At 43.2% G+C, this 20,628-nt stretch overlaps 1 protein-coding gene across 1 annotated transcript; it reads right to left on the bottom strand.

Annotated features, from left to right (window-relative positions):
* Positions 1-496: 496 nt before the first annotated feature.
* dldh (dihydrolipoamide dehydrogenase) lies at positions 497-17,355 on the bottom strand. The gene is made up of 14 exons (XM_035737782.2): positions 17,095-17,355; positions 13,243-13,315; positions 12,521-12,600; positions 10,173-10,241; positions 9,981-10,050; positions 9,742-9,842; positions 8,999-9,142; positions 8,793-8,894; positions 8,273-8,463; positions 2,577-2,747; positions 1,836-2,025; positions 1,432-1,569; positions 1,250-1,339; positions 497-1,136 (listed from the first exon to the last, which is right to left on the bottom strand). Exons 1-14 carry the CDS (start codon positions 17,131-17,133, stop codon positions 1,071-1,073), a joined length of 1,524 nt encoding a protein of 507 aa, XP_035593675.1. The 5' UTR covers positions 17,134-17,355; the 3' UTR covers positions 497-1,070.
* Between the last annotated feature and the right edge of the window lie 3,273 nt (positions 17,356-20,628).

Here is a 20,628-nt window from a genome sequence, read left to right on the forward strand (position 1 = left end):
GCATGTTTGGGATGCTCTGGATTGACGGGCGTGTTCCAGTTCCCGCCTATATCAACCAACTTCGCACAGTCATTGAAGAGGCATGGGATTCATTCTACAATCAACAGCCTGATCAACTCTATGCAAAGGAGATGATTGTGCTGCATATTGCAAATGGTGGTCACACCAGATACGGACTGGTTTCTCATTTCCTGGGTAACTGTAAATTGCTGCATTTATATTTTTGTTCAATGTAGCTTGCTTTTTAGGATACCCCTCAGGTTGGACCATTCTAGCCAATGACAGGGCAGATACGCGTGTGAACAGTTAACTCAGAAATTCCACATATGCATTTGTAACAACCTGAAACTTATATTCAATCTAATAAGCCTCACGTAGCGACCAAATTCGACACTCATTGACCTCCATGCAAAAAAATCCTCACATGAGTGATTAAACCCTTTAAGCTCCCTCTTTTGTTGCACTGAACACAGGAAGCCAATGCGTCACACATCTCTAGAGTTCTGAATCATTACTGCATTTATTTTATTTGCAGAAATCAGAATTAAGTAAAATTGTACACACACACACACAGTGCACAGCCATATTTAAATTCAAGTATTGCAATTCATACAGGCCAGTTGCTGCTTGGGCCTTTACAACTACCTTTTGAAAAGGTGTTTCGTTATGCTTCAGTCTTATAAAATAAAACTTGTGTCATGGCTTATCTCTTATTGGTAAATACAGCAGTAGTCCAGCCAACCCACAGTCATTCTCTGAAACTATCAATAATATACATCTGAGCACTGCACTAAGAAAGTGGTGTTGGGAAAATGCTAGATATCCTGCGACTAATTTATATAGCAGCGAACCATTCCAAGTAGAAAGTCAAGACTAATCTCCCGTCTGTTTTTACCACCCAAACCCCCTTTATTGAGAACATTTACATACCATATTTAAATGTAGTACACGGTTTGTCTTTATGTATCTAGAGTATCCCCTTGAGGGTGTCACGGTACATTATGTGTGCGTTGATTGTTGGAGACAAAACGGTTATGTTATGTACATAGCTGTGCGGGCAAAGACAGTTGTTAAAAGTTGATAGCTTTCCCGAAGGAGGCTGCAAGGTTAGCTTCTCTGAAGGCCTCGGACACAGTCTGGAAGAGAGAGATGGGAAAAGAGGGGGGTAGGGAGAAGAGGTTAGATTGACTCGCATCTTCTGACAGTTGGGTGGTGTGGTTGAACTACGATATGACAGTGTGTAACTCACAGGATGGGCGTGGCAAACTCTGGCAACGTCCTCGCAGGACGCGCCATACTCCATGGCGAGCGCCGCCTCGTTGATTATCTCTCCTGCCCCCTAAACACAAGGGTCAACATGGTTAGCATACAACTACATACGTTATAACCCAAATTCTCTCTGCTAAGGAGCCCGAGGTGGCATGGACTCACAGAGCCCAGGATGTGAGCGCCCAATATCCTGTCGGTCTCCTTGTGGCCGAGGATCTTCACCAGGCCATCGGTGTCTGCGTTGGTTTTGGCTCGGCTGTTGGCGGCAAACGGGAACTTTCCCACCTTGTATGGGATGCCCTGGGAAATAGAGTTGGAGGTTAAAGTTCTGTTTTACTGTCACGTTTCAGTGTTGATACGACATGTGCAATACTTTGTCTCCTTTAGGAAGTCAACAATTTTGGGGGAGGTATCTCGCCACCCTGTAGCGAACTCTTACACCTGAAGGGATTTCAATGTAGCAACTGAAATCCAAACAAGTCATGTATCATTATATATAAAAAGCCATGTCCAATACTTCATTTGGTCAAAATTATTAGTGTTTATGTGGTGGGGTTGGTGTCCACCTCCTCTTTGAGCTGCTCCTCTGTCTTCCCCACCCATGCCACCTCGGGGTGTGTGTAGACTACAGAGGGGACACAGTTGTAGTCGATGTGCACGGCGCCCCCGGCCATGCCTTCCACGCAGATGATGCCCTCGTCCTCCGCCTTGTGTGCCAGCATGGGCCCGGCGATCACGTCACCAATGGCATAGATACTTAGAAGGGAAAGAGATTACATTTAGTCCTTTTTGAAAGAGATCTTGGTGAGAGGCGGTTGGAGTAGTAGGTGTATAATGAAAAAGCAGGCATTGAACAGTGTACAAAACATTAGGAACGTCTCTTTCCATGACAGACTGACCAGGTGAAAGCTATGATCCCTTATTGATGTCACTTGTTAAATCCACTTCAATCAGTGTAGATGAAGAGGAGACAAGTTAAAGAAGGATTTTTAAGCCTTGGGACATGGATTGTGTATGTGTGCCATTTAGAGGGTGAATGGGCAAGTCAAAATATTTAAGTGCCTTTGAACAGGGTATGGTAGTAGGTGCCAGGCACACCGGTTTGTCAAGAACTGCAACGCTGCTGGGTTTTTCACACGCAACAGTTTCCAGACAACTTTCTTTAAAACAGGCAAGTCAGTTAAGAACCAGTTCTTATTTACAATGACAGCCTACCCCGGATGACGCGGGGCCAATTGTGCAATTGTACACCCCTCCATATTGGGGATGTTGTATATTAGACGTGTGGTGCGCTAATTTAAGTCTACCTGGGTACTTTGGTCTGGAAGCGGTTGTTGACTGGTATGCGTCCCCTGTTGTCCAGCTCCAGGCCCACGGTATCCAGGCCCAGGTTCCTGGTGAAGGGCCGTCTGCCGATACACACCAGCAGCACGTCACACGTCAGAGTCTCGTTCTTCCCTCCGGCTGCCGCCTCCACACTGGAGACAACACACACGGTTAGGTCTTGGTCATTAGGGCTGTCCCGGAACAAAATACATCTTGGGTCGACAGGAGTCATTTGTTCTTTCAATCGATCGATACACTGCTCAAAAAAATAAAGGGAACACTTAAAACAACACAATGTAACTCCTAGTCAATCACACTTCTGTGAAATCAAACTGCCCACTTAGGACGCAACACTGACAATAAATTTCACATGCTGTTGTGCAAATGGAATAGACAGGCAATTAGCAAGACACGCCCAATAAAGGAGTGGTTCTACAGGTGATAACCACAGACCACTTCTCAGTTCCTATGCTTCCTGGCTGATGTTTTGGTCACTTGAATGCTGGCGGTGCTTTCACTCTAGTGGTAGCATGAGACGGATTCTACAACCCACACAAGTGGCTCAGGTAGTGCAGCTCATCCAGGATGGCACATCAATGCGAGCTGTGGCAAGAAGGTTTGCTGTGTCTGTCAGCGTAGTGTCCAGAGCATGGAGGCGCTACCAGGAGACAAGCCAGTACATCAGGAGACGTGGAAGAGGCCGTAGGAGGGCAACAACCCAGCAGCAGGACCACTACCTCCGCCTTTGTGCAAGGAGGAGCACTGCCAGAGACCTGCAAAATTACCTCCAGCAGGCCACAAATGTGCATGTGTCTGCTCAAATGGTCAGAAACCGACTCCATGAGGGTGGTATGAGGGCCCGACGTCCACAGGTGGGGGTTGTGCTTACAGCCCAACACTGTGCAGGATGTTTGGCATTTGCCAGAGAACACCAAGATTGGCAAATTCGCCACTGGCGCCCTGTGCTCTTCACAGATGAAAGCAGGTTCACACTGAGCACATGACAGACGTGACAGAGTCTGGAGACGCCATGGAGAACGTTCTGCTGCCTGCAACATCCTCCAGCATGACCGGTTTGGTGGTGGGTCAGTCATGGTGTAGGGTGCCATTTCTTTGGGGGGCCCGCACAGCCCTCCATGTGCTCGCCAGAGAGCCTGACTGCCATTAGGTACCGAGATGAGATCCTCAGACCCCTTGTGAGACCATATGCTGGTGCGGTTAGCCTTGGGTTCCTCCTAATGCAAGACAATGCTAGACCTCATGTGGCTGGAGTGTGTCAGAAGTTCCTGCAAGAGGAAGGCATTGATGCTATGGACTCGCCCGCCCGTTCCCCAGACCTGAATCCAATTGAGCACATCTGGGACATCATGTCTCGCTCCATCCACCAACGCCACGTTGCATCAGACTGTTCAGGAGTTGGCGGATGCTTTAGTCCAGGTCTGGGAGGAGATTCCTCATGAGACCATCCGCCACCTCATCAGGAACATGCCCAGGCTTTGTAGGGAGGTCACAGGCACAAAGGCCACACACACTACTGAGCCTCATTTTGACTTGTTTTAAGGACATTACATCAAAGTTGGATCAGCCTGTAGTGTGGTTTTCCACTTTAATTTTGAGTGTGACTCCAAATCCAGACCTCCATGGGTTGATAAATTTGATTTCCGTTGATAATGTATGACTTTGTTGTCAGCACATTCAACTATGTAAAGAAAAAAGTATTTAATAAGAATATTTCATTCATTCAGATCTAGGATGTGTTATTTTAGTGTTCCCTTTATCTTTTTGTGCAGTATATATATTAGCCGAAGTCAGAAGTTTACATGCACTTAGGTTGGAGTCATTAAAAATCGTATTTCAAACTAATAGTTTAACTTTCAAAACTATAGTTTTGGCAAGTCGGTTAAGACATCTACTTCGTGCATGACCCAAGTAATTTTCCCAACAATTGTTTACAGATATTATTTCATTTAATTCACTGTATCACAATTCCAGTGGGTCAGAAGGTTACATATACTAAGTTGACTGTGCCTTTAAACAGCTTGGAAAATTGTCATTGCTTTAGAAGCTTCAGATAGGCTATTTGACATCATTTGAGTCAATTGGAGGTGTACCTGTGGATGTATTTCAAGGCCTACCTTCAATAGGAAAATCAAAAGAGATCAAACAAGACCGCAGATTTTTATTTAAAACTCCACAAGTCTGCTCCATCCTTGGGAGCAACTTTCAAATGCCTGAAGGTACCACGTTCATCTGTACAAACAATAGTACGCAAGTATAAACACCATGGGACCACGCAGCCGTCATACCGCACAGGAAGGAGACGCGTGCTGTCTCCTAGAGATGAACGTACTTTGGTGTGAAAAGTGCAAATCAATCCCAGAACAGCAGCAAAGGACCCTTATCCCAGTCTGTTGTTCCCACATGCTTCAAGAGGGCCACCATTGTTCCTGTTCCCAAGAAAGCTAAGGTAACGGAGCTAAACGACTACCGCCCCGTAGCACTCACTTCCGTCATCATGAAGTGCTTTGAGAGACTAGTCAAGGACCATATCACCTCCACCCTACCTGACACCCTAGACCCACTACAATTTGCTTTCCGCCCAAATAGGTCCACAGACGATGCAATCTCAACCACACTGCCCTAACCCATCTGGACAAGAGGAATACCTATGTGAGAATGCTGTTCATCGACTACAGCTCGGCATTTAACACCATAGTGCCCTCCAAGCTCGAGACCCTGGGTCTCGACCCCGCCCTGTGCAACTGGGTACCGGACTTCCTGACCGGCCGCCCCCAGGTGGTGATTTCCACCCCGCTGATCCTCAACACTGGGGCCCCACAAGGGTGCGTTCTGAGCCCTCTCCTGTACTCCCTGTTCACCCACGACTGCGTGGCCACGCACGCCTCCAACTCAATCATCAAGTTTGCGGACGACACAACAGTGGTAGGCTTGATTACCAACAACGACGAGACGGCCTACAGGGAGGAGTTGAGGGCCCTCGGAGTGTGGTGTCAGGAAAATAACCTCACACTCAACGTCAACAAAACTAAGGAGATGATTGTGGACTTCAGGAAACAGCAGGGAACACCCCCCTATCCACATCGATGGAACAGTAGTGGAGAGGGTAGTAAGTTTTAAGTTCCTCGGCATACACATCACAGACAAACTGAATTGGTCCACAGACAGCATCGTGAAGAAGGCGCAGCAGCAGCGCCTCTTCAACCTCAGGAGGCTGAAGAAATTCGGCTTGTCACCAAAAGCACACAAACTTCTACAGATGCACAATCGAGAGCATCCTGGCGGGCTGTATCACCGCCTGGTACTGCAACTGCTCCGCCCACAACCGTAAGACTCTCCAGAGGGTAGTGAGGTCTGCACAACGCATCACCAGGGGCAAACTACCTGCCCTCCAGGACACCTACACCACCCGATGTTACAGGAAGGCCATAAAGATCATCAAGGACAACAACCACCCGAGCCACTGCCTGTTCACCCCGCTATCATCCAGAAGGTGAGGTCAGTACAGGTGCATCAAAGCTGGGACCGAGAGACTGAAAAACAGCTTCTATCTCAAGGCCATCAGACTGTTAAACAGCCAACACTAACATTGAGTGGCTGCTGCCAACACACTGACTAAACTCCAGCCACTTTAATAACGGGAATTGATGGAAAATGTAAAATATATCGCTAGCCACTTTAAACAATGCTACCTAATATAATGTTTACATACCCTACATTATTCATCTCATGTATATGTATATACTGTACTCTATATCATCTACTGCATCCTTATGTAATACATGTATCACTAGCCACTTTAACTATGCCACTTTGTTTACATACTCATCTCATTTGTATATACTGCACTCAATACCATCTACTGTATCTTGCCTATGCTGCTCTGTACCATCACTCACTCATATCTTTATGTACATATTCTTATCTCCTTACACTTGTGTCTATAAGGTAGTAGTTTTGGAATTATTAGCTAGATTACTTGGTTATTACTGCATTGTCGGAACAAGAAGCACAAGCATTTCGCTAAAGGCAATGCTACCAAATCCTAATTGAGTATGTAAACTTCTGACCCACTGGGAATGTGATGAAAGAAATAAAAGCTGAAATAAATCATTCTCTGCCATTATTGACATTTTAAATTCTTAAAATAAAGTAGTGATCCTAACTGACCTAAAACAATTTTCTACTAGGATTAAATGTCAGGAATTGTGAAAAACTGAGTTTAAATGTATTTGGCTAAGGTGTATGTAAACTTCCGACTTCAACTGTGTGTATGCATGCATGCATGCATGCATGTATGTATGTGTTTGAATACAATCAACTATATGTAGGCTACTGAGCTTGTCTGATGCTTTAAGCACTGTGATTAAAAATAAAGACACAAATGACTAAAGCCAGAGATCAACAACCTAACCAGAAGAAAAAACCCTGTTCTGGACCTGCCTGCCTTTGCAGATTCTTGCTGTTAGAAGAGCCTGAAGTTGCCGGTCATAGGCTACACCAGTGGTCGGCAACCTTTTCCATTTGGAGCGCAAATTTATCCTACCATTTCTAATGATCTGCGTGCCAGTTATGATATTTATATGCACGTTTTTGTGGAACAATTTAATTTATAATAAAGTCTTCATATCTCAAAATCAATGTCATGTGGTTAATCAAAATTCTACATGAAACAAATGTATAAGTAGCTTATATTGCCAATATGTAAAAATAGCCAAATAAAAACATTGCAGCCAGAAATTCTGATAAAAATATCCTACAAATCACATTGACAGACACAGCTGTAGGCTATTTTGTGCAAGGGATAAGAACTAATCAGATAGGCCTATTTTATGACGTTTCCAACAGATCAGAGCACAACATGTCATTTTTCCCCTCTTCAGGCTGAGTGGTAATCGAAAAGGGAGAGCGAGCTAGAAAGATTTTTCAAATAGGATTTGTTGAGGAACTATTGTCATACTCAATGGATGTAAAAACAGACTGTTCACTTGCTGTTTGAGGCAAAGCAAAACTTTCTTTGAGAAGCTCCACGGTGATGTTGAGTTGACAAGTCAGAAATAGTATCAGATCCCCAAATGGGCACATTTGTAAGACTACATTTGTGCGCAGGCTAGGTAGACTATTCGTAATCACTGTGTGTCCTTACTCAAGATTCACAGGAGCACGCCAAACAAAAGAAAATTAATAAACTGAAAACTCGTAAATGGAATTAAATAAACAAACTTTTAGCCTAGGTTTTGAGATCGGCAAACAACATATTCACTCCTACAATGACAATGGTAAAGCTTTATTAATAATATATTGACTGCATTAATCAAATTTACTGTAACCAAACAAGCATTGTAGATTAGAAATTATGATAAATCTACTACTGGTGATACTGTTGTGCCATCCCTGCGGCCTCCATAATGGATTAGTCCACTCAGACAGGTGTCTCGTGTGCCATAATTGTTTAAAATATATTTGCCACTAATCAACAACAAAAAACATCTTGGTCGACAAACAGCCTATCGACCAAACAATGGAACAGTCGACTAAATGGGGTCAGCCGTTTAGTATGACCTAATGTTTAACCAGAAACTTGCAAGCACATTCATTTCAGTGACTTAGTTCATTCAGATCCACACACACACACACTCCACTGGGGGATGGAACTTACGCCACGTCGATCTGGCCGTCGGGCCTCTTGGTGGCGCCCATGACCTTGGTGCCCAGCTTGAACTTTATGCCTTGCTTCTGAAGGATGCGTTGGAAGTTCTTGGAGATCTCCATGTCGATGCCCAAGCCGCCCACGTGGCCCAGGAACTCCACCGCTGTCACCTTGGAGCCCAGACGCTGCCACACTGACCCCTGGTGAACAGGAGGCCAAACAGGATGTTAGACTGGACCCTGGATATTCCCTAAGAGATGCCTGTGGGGAAATCTGCACGGAGTGATCTGGCAGCTGGAGGGTTACTGGCTTCAACACCCCTGTATACTACCTACCACCATTGTGCCCTTAAGTAAGACACTACCTCTAAGTGCTCCAGGGGCGTTGCTCTGCCGCAGCCTGTGATGTGTGTCAGGTTGGGTACTGAGACAGCAAAACACTTAAGAACATCAGTGCAAATGGACAAATGAAGCAATTATTGTATGGACCCTTGCTGTAATCCTGTGTGTGTGTGTGTGTGGTCCCTCACCAGCTCCACCCCGATGACTCCGGCTCCGATGACGATGAGATGCTCAGGCACCTTCTTCAGGTCCAGGGCTCCCGTGGAGGACACCACCGTGTCCTCATCAACCTGACAGCACAGGAGGTTAGGAGAGTTAGGACACAGCTTTGCCAAGGACTACTAACATCTGGTCGCCTGCTACAAATTACTACTAAAAGAGTACAGTAACATACCTCGATCCCCGGAAAGGGCGTGACCTCGGAGCCAGTGGCAATGAGGATGTTCTTGCTGTTGATGACCTGCATGCTGCCGTCCTCAGCCGTGGCCGTCACCTGGTTCTTGCCTGTGATCTTCCCATAGCCGTTCACGTGTGTCACCTGAGGAGAAACCGCCACATTACATCATCAGTTACATCAATTAAAGACGTGGTCAAGATCACTACTGACCCTGTAGTAACACAAAAAATACAGCGGGAAGCATCAAAACAGCCTGCTTTGGTATCAAATTGATGGATTCAAATTACAAGTGGGTTTAAGACAGAGGACAAAGTCCATTGACAAAGTAATACCCATAGAAGGTAGCGTCCATTCAAAGAAGATAGATTATAGTCAAAACTGCTGTTTCAAGCTTATCCTGCCGAGGCGAAATCTCTTGGCTCAAAGCTGAAGGAGCTTAGTCATACTCTTGCTGTCAGGGCTTTTGGTGGTTATAAAAGGATAGAACCTGGGTTGGAGTTGATTTCAGCATGCTATTTGGAGCCCACTAACATGTTCTACCACTCCCATTGTTTTGCATGAGCTAACAAACGTCAGACCAATACTAATACCATACTGACTAACTAATCTGATGCTGACTGGCAGGATCCCTATATTAATTGCCATTTATCCAAAAAGTGAGCTAAATTTGTATAATTTGTGAACTAGGTCTATCATTAACAATGTAAGTAGGGAGGGACTGACTGTAGGTAAGGCCTCACCTTGTTCTGTTTGAATAAATGTGCAATGCCTCCAGTCAGTGCTTTGACTGCCCCGCTCTTCTGTGACATCATCTTCTCCAGGTTCAATGTGATCCCCGAGACTGGCACAGACAGAGAGACAAGTGAAGTTCATAACTAGCATCCCTAAAAACTCAAAAGCCTGCACACCGTTCAGCTCTCTAGGCCCCGGGCTGGTGGTGACCACTGCTTGGGTCTAGCCAATGTTAGTTAGCTCTTACTTTCAATGCCTCTGCTTTCAAAGTCCTTGCCATTGGCCTGGTGGTACAGGTAGGAGTTGTTCAGCAGGGCCTAGAACGTGACAGGAGAAAACAGACGTTCTACATTCATCCTCAACTCACAGACGAAGTTGTACAGTGTTGCACATTAACACCCAGTAAAAGCTATATAAATTCCTGATTGACAACGTTTACCTTTGAAGGGATACAGCCGACATTCAAACAGGTCCCGCCTAGGGTGGGATTCTTTTCCACACACACCGTCTGTAAAGTAGAAAACGTAGTTGTTAAACAATTCTCACAAGATGGGCATCACTATTAAAATAGGCATAAACCTACATTTACTCCTTGCACTTCGTTCACTCGATAGAGATCAGAATGAATGGTTAGCCTAGTTAAAACCAAATTGTATTAGTCACATGCGCCGAATACAACAGGATACTTACAGTGAAATGCTTACTAATGCTTACTAATGAGCCCCTAGCCAACAACGTAGTTTCTAAAAAATATGGATATGAATAAGAGATAAAAGTAACACGTAATTAAAGAGCAGCAGTAAAATAACAATAGTAAGACTACACACAGGGGGGTAGCCAATACAGAATCAATGTACAGGGGCACCGGTTATTTGAGGTAGTATGTACATGTAAGTAGAATTATTAAAGTGCCTATGCATAGATGACAACAGAGAGTAGCAGTGGTGTAAAGGGGGGGGGGGGCAATGTAAAATAGTCTGGGTAGCTATTTGACTAGATGTTCAGGAGTGTTATGCTTGGGGGTAGAAGCTGTTTAGAAGCCTATTGGAACTAGACTTGGTGCTCCGGTACCACTTGCCGTGCGGTAGCAGAGAGAACAGTCTATGACTAGGGAGGATGGAGTCTGACAATTTTTAAGGCCTTTCTCTGACACCGCCTGGTATAGAGGTTCTGGATGGCAGAAAGCTTGGCCCCAGTGATGTACTGGGCCCTTCGCACTACCCTCTGTAGTGCCTTGCGGTCGGAGGCCGAGCAGTTGCCATACCAGGCAGTGATGCGACCAGGATGCTCTCGATGGTGTAGCTGCAGAATCTTTTGAGGATCTGAGGACCCATGCCAAATCTTTTCAGTCTCCTGAAAGGGAATAGGCTTTGTGGTGCCCTCTTCACGACTGTCTTGGTGTGCTTGATCATGTTTAGGGAGAGGTTGTGGCACCACACGGCCAGGTCTGACGTCCTCCCTATAGGTGGTCTCGTTGTTGATCAGGCCTACCACTGTTGTGTCATTGGCAAACTTAATGATGGTGTTGGAGTCGTTCCTGGCCGTACAGTCATGAGTGAACAGGGAGTACAGGAGGGGACTGAGCACGCACCCCCGAGGAGCCCCTGTGTTGAGGATCAGTATGGCGGATGTGTTGTTATCTACCCTTACCACCTGGGGGAGCGGCCCGCCAGGAAGTCCAGGATCCAGTTGCAGAGGGAGGTGTTTAGTCCCAGGTTCCTTAGCTTATTGATAAGCTTTGAGGGAACGATGGTGTTGAACGCTGAGCTGTAGTCAATAAATAGCATTCTCACATAGGTTTTCCTTTTGTCCAGGTGGGAAAGGGCAGTGTGGAGAGCAATATTGATTGCATCATCTGTGGATCTGTTGGGGCGGTATGCAAATTGGAGTGTGTCTAGGGTTTCTGGGATGATGGTGTTGATGTGAGCCATGACCGGCCTTTCAAAGCACTTCATGGCTACAGATGTGAGTGCTACGGGTCGCTAGTCATTTAGGCAGATTACCTTAGTGTTCATGTGCACAGGCACTATGGTGGACATCGGCTGCGGAGAGCGTGATCACGGTCTTCCGGAACAGCTGGTGTTCTCATGCATGTTTCAGTGTTATTTGCCTCGAAGCGAGCACACAAGTAGTTTAGCTCGTCTGGTATGTTCGTACTACTGGGCATCTTTCGGCTGTGCTTCCCTTCCTAGTCTGTGATGGTTTGCAAGCCCTGCCACAGCCGACGAGAGTCAGAGCTGGTGTAGTATGATACGATCTTAGTCCTGTATTGACGCTTTGCCTGTGACGGTTCGTCAGAGGGAATAGTGGGATTTCTTATAAGCTTCTGGGTTAGAGTCCCGCTCCTTGAAAGCGGCAGCTCTAGCCTTTAGCTCAGTGCGGATGCTGTCTGTAATCCATGGCTTCTGGTTGGGGTATGTACGTACGGTCACTGTGGGGACGACATCGTCAATGCACTTATTGATGAATCCAATGACTAATGTGGTGCACTCCTTCCTCAATGCCATCGGAGGAATCCTGGAACATATTCCAGTCTGTGTGAGCAAAACAGTCCTGTAGCTTAGCATCTGACCACTTCTTTATTGATCTCGTCACTGGTGCTTCCTGCTTTAACTTTTGCTTGTAAGCAGGCATCAGGAGGATAGAATTATGGTCATATTTGCTAAATGTAGGACGAGGGACAGCTTTGTATGCGTCTCTATGTTTGGAGTATAGGTGGTCCAGAGTTATTTTTCCTCTGGTTGCACATTTAACATGCTGATAGAAATAGTTTAGAGTTAGCTTTACCTTGAAACCAAGCTGGGCTGCTTTGATTGCGGCAACATATCCACCAGGACCAGAGCCCACCACTGTGACATCAGCATCAACTGCAGGAGAGCAAAGAACATGTTTATCAGAGGGGCAACAAGTTAAAGAGGCACATACTGATATTGCATTCACATTGTGAATATGTTTGCATACAGTTTGATAAGCGTAGTGCAGCAAATTATCTAAATGGATTTCCTGGAAACCCGACATTGAATTGCATAGAATATTACGTCAGGAAGAAATTAGCGTTTGAATCAGTGAAGTTCTCTCACGGCCGCTACAAGCCTGAATGTTGAATAAAATTATATTTTAACGTACTTTACCGATTGTCTATGTGGTTAGTCCTTTTGGCAGTAGGAATGTGAGACAATATATCCACAGGAAAGTATAATTACATCAATGTTTGAAAGCGCAGGTAGTGCTTCAGGTGATAGAAATCTGAAAGTGCTATCAGCGCTTTCAAACATGTAATTATACTTTCCTGTGGATAAATTGTCTCAGATTCCTACCGCCAAAAGGACTAACCACATGGACAACCAGTGAAGTACGTTAAAATATAATTTTATTTAACATTCTAACTTGTAGAAGTCGAGAGCGGAAACTTTCCTGATTCAAACGCTCATTTCTGCCAGATGTAAAATCCAATGCAATTCAACATCAGGTTCCCAGGCAAGACATTGTAGTGATAAAAGTAGACTTACTTTGTGCTTTGTCAGAGTATGTTCTGACAGAGACAGTTGCACCCTGGAGCCTATTCGGGAGTTGGTGGCTACGCTGTATGTGATAGGAGAGGATAAATGGGGACAATCAGAAAGATTTTACAATAATGTCAGCATTTGCTGTAGGTATGTAGCTCTTCTGTGTGACAGGCTGTTGTCATCCATGTCGAAAGTATAAAATGTTGGTTATCTTTTTCTAAATCAGTGCTCTAGAATGAGACACAAATTCCTGTAAAGAATAGGTAATAAAATCTTAACGTCAACAAATAGCAAGTGTTAAAGATGATTCTCACTACAGTAGCTTGTTTTCAAGTATTGATCAAATGCTCAAATATATACAGCTGAAGTTTACATACACTTAGGTTGTAGTCATTAAAACTCGCTTTTCAACCACTCCACAAATGTCTTGTTAAACTATAGTTTTGGCAAGTTGGTTAGGACATCTACCTTCTGCATGACAAATCATTTTTCAAACTAATGGTTTACAGACGGATTATGTCACTGTATCACAATTCCAGTGGGTCAGACGTTTACATACACTAAGTTGACTGTGCCTTTAAACAACTTGAAAAATTCCACAAAATTATGTCATGGCATTAGAAGCTTATAATAGGCTAATTGACATAATTTGAGTCAATTGGAGGTGTACCTGTATTTCAAGGGCTACTTTCAAACTCTGTGCCTATTTGCTTGACAGCATGTGAAAATCAAAAGAAATCAACCAAGATCTCAGAAAAAAAATTGTAGACCTCCACAAGTCTGCTCCATCATTGTGAGCAATTTCCAAACGTCTGAAAATGCCATGTTCATCTGTACAAACAATAGTACGCAAGTATAAACACCATGGGACCACGCAGCCGTCATACCGCTCAGGAAGGAGACGGGTTCTCTCTCCTAGAGATGAACGTACTTCTGGTGTGAAAAGTGCAAATCAATCCCAGAACAGCAAAGGACCTTGTGAAGATGCTGGAGGAAACAGGTACAAAAGTATCTATATCCACAGTAAAACGAGTCCTATATCGACATAACCTGAAAGGCCGCTCAGCAAGGAAGAAGCCACTGCTCCAAAACCCCCATAACAGTAGTCTGACTTTTTTTGCAACTGCACAAAGATCATACTTTTTGGAGAAATGTCCTCTGGTCTGATGAAAAAAAAATATCACTGTTTGGCCATAATGACCATCGTTATGTTTGTAGGAAAAAGGGGGAGGCTTGCAAGCCGAAGAACACCATCCCAACCATGAAGCACGGGGGTGGCAGCATCATGTTGTGGGGGTGCTTTGCTGCAGGAGGGACTGGTGCACTTTACTCATGATGCCATCTATTTTGTGGAGGTCGACCAATTAATCGGAATGGCCGATTAATTAGGGCCGATTTCAAGTTTTCATAACAATCGAAAATTGTTTTTTTGGGCGTCAATTTTCTCTTTATTTTTTATATACCTTTATTTAACGAGGCAAGTCAGTTATGAACACATTCTTATTTTCAATGACGGCCTAGGAATGGTGGGTTAACTGCCTTGTTCAGGGGGAGAACGACAGATTTTTCACCTTGTCAGCTCGGGGGATCCAATCTAGCAACCTTAACTAGTCCAACGCAATGACGACCTGCCTCTCTCTCGTTGCACTCCACAAGGAGACTACCTGTTACGCAAATGCAGTAAGCCAAGGTAAGTTGCTAGCTAGCATTAAACTTATCTTATAAAAAACAATCAATCATAATCACTAGTTAACTACACATGGTTGATAATATTACCAGATATTGTCTAGCGTGTCCTGTGTTGCATATAATCTGACTGAGCATACAAGTATCTAAGTATCTGACTGAGCGGTGGTAGGCAGAAGCAGGCGTGTAAACATTCATTCAAACAGCAATTGCGTGCGTTTTGCCAGCAGCTCTTCGTTGTGCGTCAACATTGCGCTGTTTATGACTTCAAGCCTATCAACTCCTGAGATGAGGCTGGTGTAACCGAAGTTAAATGGCTAGCTAGTTAGCGCGCGCTAATTGCGTTTCAAACATCACTCGCTCTGAGCCTTCTAGTAGTTGTTCCCCTTGCTCTGCATGGGTAACACTGCTTCGATGATGGCTGTTGTCATTGTGTTGCTGGTTCGAACCCAGGGAGGAGCGAGGAAAGGGACGGAAGCTATACTGTTACACTGGCAATACTAAAGTGCCTATAAGAACATCCAATAGTCAAAGATTAATGAAATACAAATGGTATAGAGGGAAATAGTCCTATAATTCCTATAATAACTACAACCTAAAACTTTTTACCTGGGAATATTGAAGACTCATGTTAAAAGGAACCACCAGCTTTCATATGTACACATAAGGAACTTTAACGTTAGCTTTCTTACATAGCACATATTGCACTTTTACTTTCTTCTCCAACACTTTGTTTTTGCATTATTTAAACCAAATTGAACACGTTTCATTTTTTATTTGAGGCTAAATTAATTTTATTGATGTATTATAAAGTTAAAATAAGTGTTAATTCAGTATTGTTGTAATTGTCATTATTACATATATATATATATTTCAATATTTTTCTTTCATCGGCCGATTAATCGGTGTCGGCTTTTTTGGTCCTCCAATAATTGGTATCGGTGTTGAAAAATCATAATCTGTCTACCTCTAATCATGAGGCAGGAAAATGTGGATATATTGAAGCAACATCTCAAACATCAGTCAGGAAGTTAAAGCTTGGTCACAAATGTGTCTTCCAAATGGACAATGACCCCAAGCATACTTCCAAAGTTCTGGCAAAATGGCTTAAGGACATCAAAGTCAAGGTATTGGAGTGGCCATCACAAAGCCCCGACCTCAATACTATAGAACATTTGTGGGCAGAACTGAATAATCGTGTGTGAGCAAGGAGGCCTACAAACCTGACTCAGTTACACCAGCTCTGTCAATAGGAATGGGCCAAAATTCACCCAACTTATTGTGGAAAGCTACCCGAAATGTTTGACCCAAGTTAAACAATTGAAAGGCAATGCTACCAAATACTAATCGAGTGTATGTAAACTTCTGACCCACTGGGAATGTGTTGAAAGAAATACATGCTGAAATAAACCACTCTACTATTATTCTGACATTTCACATTCTTAAAATAAAGTGGTGATCCTAACTGACAGACAGGGAATTTTATCCAGGCTTAAAATGTCAGGAATTGTTTAACTGAGGTTAAATGTAATTGGCTAAGGTGCGTGCAAACTTCCGACTTCAACTCTAGCTAAATGTACTGCGTTAGTTAGCTAACAACAGTGCTCAAATCTCATTTGAATAGCTACATAATTAATCAAATAACTTTACAAATCAGGTTGAATGCGCAGTTTGAGTCACTGATGTACCATGTATGCAGTCAAAGCAGATGGTGTTCTTTACATCCACAAACAAGCCCGCGAGTTTGACAGCCAGTCGGGCATGATGTCACCTTCGACATTCGCGATGGGATGCTTGTTGGCGAATGGTGCTTAGGTAGCTAGCTAACGTTACAGTAACGTTAGCTTGATTGGAAATGTAAGATTTCGTAATGACATTAGCTTATGAAAGCAATTTAAACCTAACCAGCTGCAATGTAAGCACATTCCACACACCACGGCTCGCTTGGGCGGCTAGAAAGAGCCTAACATTGCTAGCCAAATTAGAGTTCTAGTACTCCTAAGGATAGGCTAGCTAGCTAATGAAGTAATGGAGGGGTTCAAACTAGCAAGGCCTGGACTCCATAAATCACGTTGAAAAACTACCAAGGTAACTCAAGTTGTCGCTTTTAGTTATATTTATTTCGGACAGCTTGAACTACTAATTGGCATGTCATTATTTTTTCCTTACCGTTGCCAGAGTGCGATATACTTGATTCCAGCTCTGCATTTTGTCGGTGTTCCTTTGCAGGCTGCGTAACCTACAGCAGGCGGATCATCCAAGGACTCACGGGATTGCGCTTGCGCACTAACAATCCAGGAAACGCAAATACTGCCGGTCGTCCAAACAAGCGTTATAGAAATATTTCACCCTTAAAAAATAAAATAGTACCGAGTTAGGTAGGAGGACTTAGAAATGTTGTAAACCGTGATTGACTACACACGCCAGCACAGTAGGTGGCGGGATGCAGCTTTAACGTTGGTTAGCGGCCGCCATTATATCACATAATAAGACAAATAAATTAGACAGGCTGCTGTTCAAACAAATAAAAGACACACCCTCGTCCACTTACTCTCGCCTTAGGCCCTTGGGGGAATCCCCGTCACCATCTTGGGGGCCGGTCCAAATGACTAGCCAAGCAACAGAAGTTTGCAATGTGAGCCTTTCAGCCCTCGTTTTTAGTCGAGTTTGCGAGTCTCCAATTATGTTCACTCCAGGGCCTGAAACTCCCCATAATTCACTGGTCACCCCCAAAGCCAATTCCTCCTTTGGTCGCCTTTCCTTCCAGTTCTCTGCTGCCAATGACTGGAACAAACTGCAAAAATCACTGAAGCTGGAGACTCATATCTCCCTCACTAACTTTAAGCACCAGCTGTCAGAGCAGATCACTGCACCTGGACATAGCCCACCCAACTACCAACATCTCCATACTGTTATTTATTTTGCTCCTTTGCACCCCAGTATCTCTACTTGCACACTCCACTCATCTTCTGCACATCTATCACTCCAGTGTTTAATTGCTATATTGTAATTATTTCGCAACTATGGCCTATTTCATTCATTCCCTTATCCTACCTCATTTGCACACACTGTATATAGACTTGTTTCTATTGTATTATTGACTATGTTAGTTTGTTTCATGTGTAACTCTGTTGTTGTCTGTGTCGCACTGCTTTGGCCAGGTCGCAGTTGTAAATGAGAACTTGTTCTCAACTAGCCTACCTGGTTAAATAAAGGTGAAAAAAAATTACATACATTTTTTTTGCAACGATTTTATATCGGCTAAGAAAAGTCAGCCAAAACTTAAAAACAACATCAATGGAGATGTCAACATACAAGTGTAAGTATAAACTCATGTAAACAGGTTTAGATATTGTGCTACTAATGCACTTGATGGCACAAACACGTCTCATAAAAGTAAATGTTTTTGTTTTTTAAGCTTTTGGAAATTGTATAAATAAAAAAAAATCCTTCTTCAGATGTTCCAGCTAGGCAGGCTAATTTATTTGTTAGCTATCATAGAGTAGGCCTATATTAATAATTCTATAGTCAATATAAGTAGACATGAAATCATCATTGACTGGAGTGGATTTAAAGCACCCACAAGCTACCGGTAGCTGAAAACACAATCATCTCGGGATGAATGAGTGATGAATTTCCAGGCAAGTGCGGTCCATTTAATAATGATTCCTTCCTCCCTCACCCTGCAAGTGTATACTCGTCAGACGTCATGATATTTCATCAGAAGTGTCCACTTAATTTGAGGGCTGAGGGGATAGGGTGTGCCTTTTAAGTGTTTGTACAGTTGCCGATTTGTGTCTTAAACAGCTGTAAAGTATTACTTAAGTAGTTTTGGGGGGTATCTGTACTTTACTATTTATATTTTTTGACAACTTTTACTTCACTACATTTGAAAAGAAAATAATGTACTTTTTACTCTACATTTTCCCTGACACCCAAAAGTACTCGTTACATGTTGAGTTGCTTAGCAGGACAGAACATGAAAATGGTCCAATTCACCCACCTATCAAGAGAAAGTGTGGTTATCTCTACTGCCTCTGATATGGCAAACTCACTAAACACAAATGCATTGTTTGTAAATGATGTCTGAGTGTTGGAGTGTACCCCTGGCTATCCATACATTTTAAAATCAATAAAATTGCTTTGGATGATATAAGGAATTTGAAATTATTTCTACTTTTACTTTTGGTACTTAAGTATATTTAGAAGCAAATACTTTTATTCAAGTGGTATTTTACTGGGTGACTTTCACTTTTACTTGAGTAACTTTCTCTTAAGGTATCTATACTTTTACTCAAGTGTGACAATTGGGTACTTTTTCCACCACTGGTCTTAAACATGAATGTAACTTACACATCAGAGTGTTAATGCAATAAGCATATTAGCTACCTCGCATAGAATATTTTCTATCCTAGATAGTATTTTAGACAAAAGGCCTTGAAATGTCATTGTTTTGCAGTCACTCATGGAGGTTCTTAATGTAACTGTGTGTGAACCCATTACTGACACATTTCTAATACGGTTGTATTTTGTCCACGGCTGTGGCCAGTGTTCCTGTAAGCTTGGCTTTGATGGTAGAACCTGTTGTGAACAGTGTTGTGGGAAGCTACTCTGAAAATTTTGTTTATCAAGCTACCAATTACTTCACACTGAAAGAAGTTAAGCTACACATAAAGTAGCTAAACTTAAAGTAGCTAAAGTTACTTTGAAAAAGTAGTTCACTACCTCAACTACTTTGTGAACAATTATGTCAATCTGAAATATCATAGAACACAGTACAAATTGCAAAAACAAATTGCAAAAACAGATCACTATGGAGTCAGAATTAGTAATGTAGCCTATTGAACACAACTGTTTGAAGTGCGTATTATGCAGGTCTGATGCTGAAAAAAGAAATTCTTACCTACTTTACTTTTGCCAAATAAATAGTGTGTAGTTAGCTACACCGCTACATGGAGAAACAGTAGTGTGTAGTTCCAGTAGTTAGCTACACCGCTACATGGAGAAACAGTAGTGTGTAGTTCCAGTAGTTAGCTACACTGCTACATGGTAAAACAGTAGTGTGTAGTTCCAGTAGTTAGCTACACCGCTACATTGCAAGAAAGTAATTAACTACTGAAAACACTACCAATATTTTAATATAGTTCAACTACCACCAAGCTACTGCAAAATTTAGTTGAATTACTAGTTGAACTAAATGTAGTTCACTAATCCCCAACACTGGTTGTGAATGCAGAGCTGTTCTAGGAAGACCCTGAAGTCAAATGCAATGGTGTCTTCTTCCATGAGGTTTAACGGCAGTTGGCATCCAATAAATGTTGCATTACCGCCACCAACTAGACTGTCCAGAGAAAAGGGTCTATCTAGCGGGGTGCTGACGAGGCCTGAATGGGGTGCAGCAGGAGTACTCCCCAAACTCAGATTAACTCAGCAGAACCTGTTTTAAAGGTTTGCGGTGGGCCCAGCGGTGGTGGTTGTGTGTGTTTGAATGTAGGCAGTTGACAGTAAATGGGACTGAAGTTCTGTTGCCATGGATTCAGTTATACTCTGTGTCACTGTCAGAAGACCTCATAGCAATTATTTTTAAGTGAAGATGCATTCGCTATACAAGATATCATCTTTGTAAAACTAAATTTTTAGCCTAATTGAGTTCTCATTGATTATAATTATTTTTGCCACAGTGAGGTATGATTATGTACCAGT

Source organism: Oncorhynchus keta, chromosome 26 (assembly GCF_023373465.1).
Source record: "Oncorhynchus keta strain PuntledgeMale-10-30-2019 chromosome 26, Oket_V2, whole genome shotgun sequence".
Lineage (NCBI taxonomy): Eukaryota > Metazoa > Chordata > Actinopteri > Salmoniformes > Salmonidae > Oncorhynchus > Oncorhynchus keta.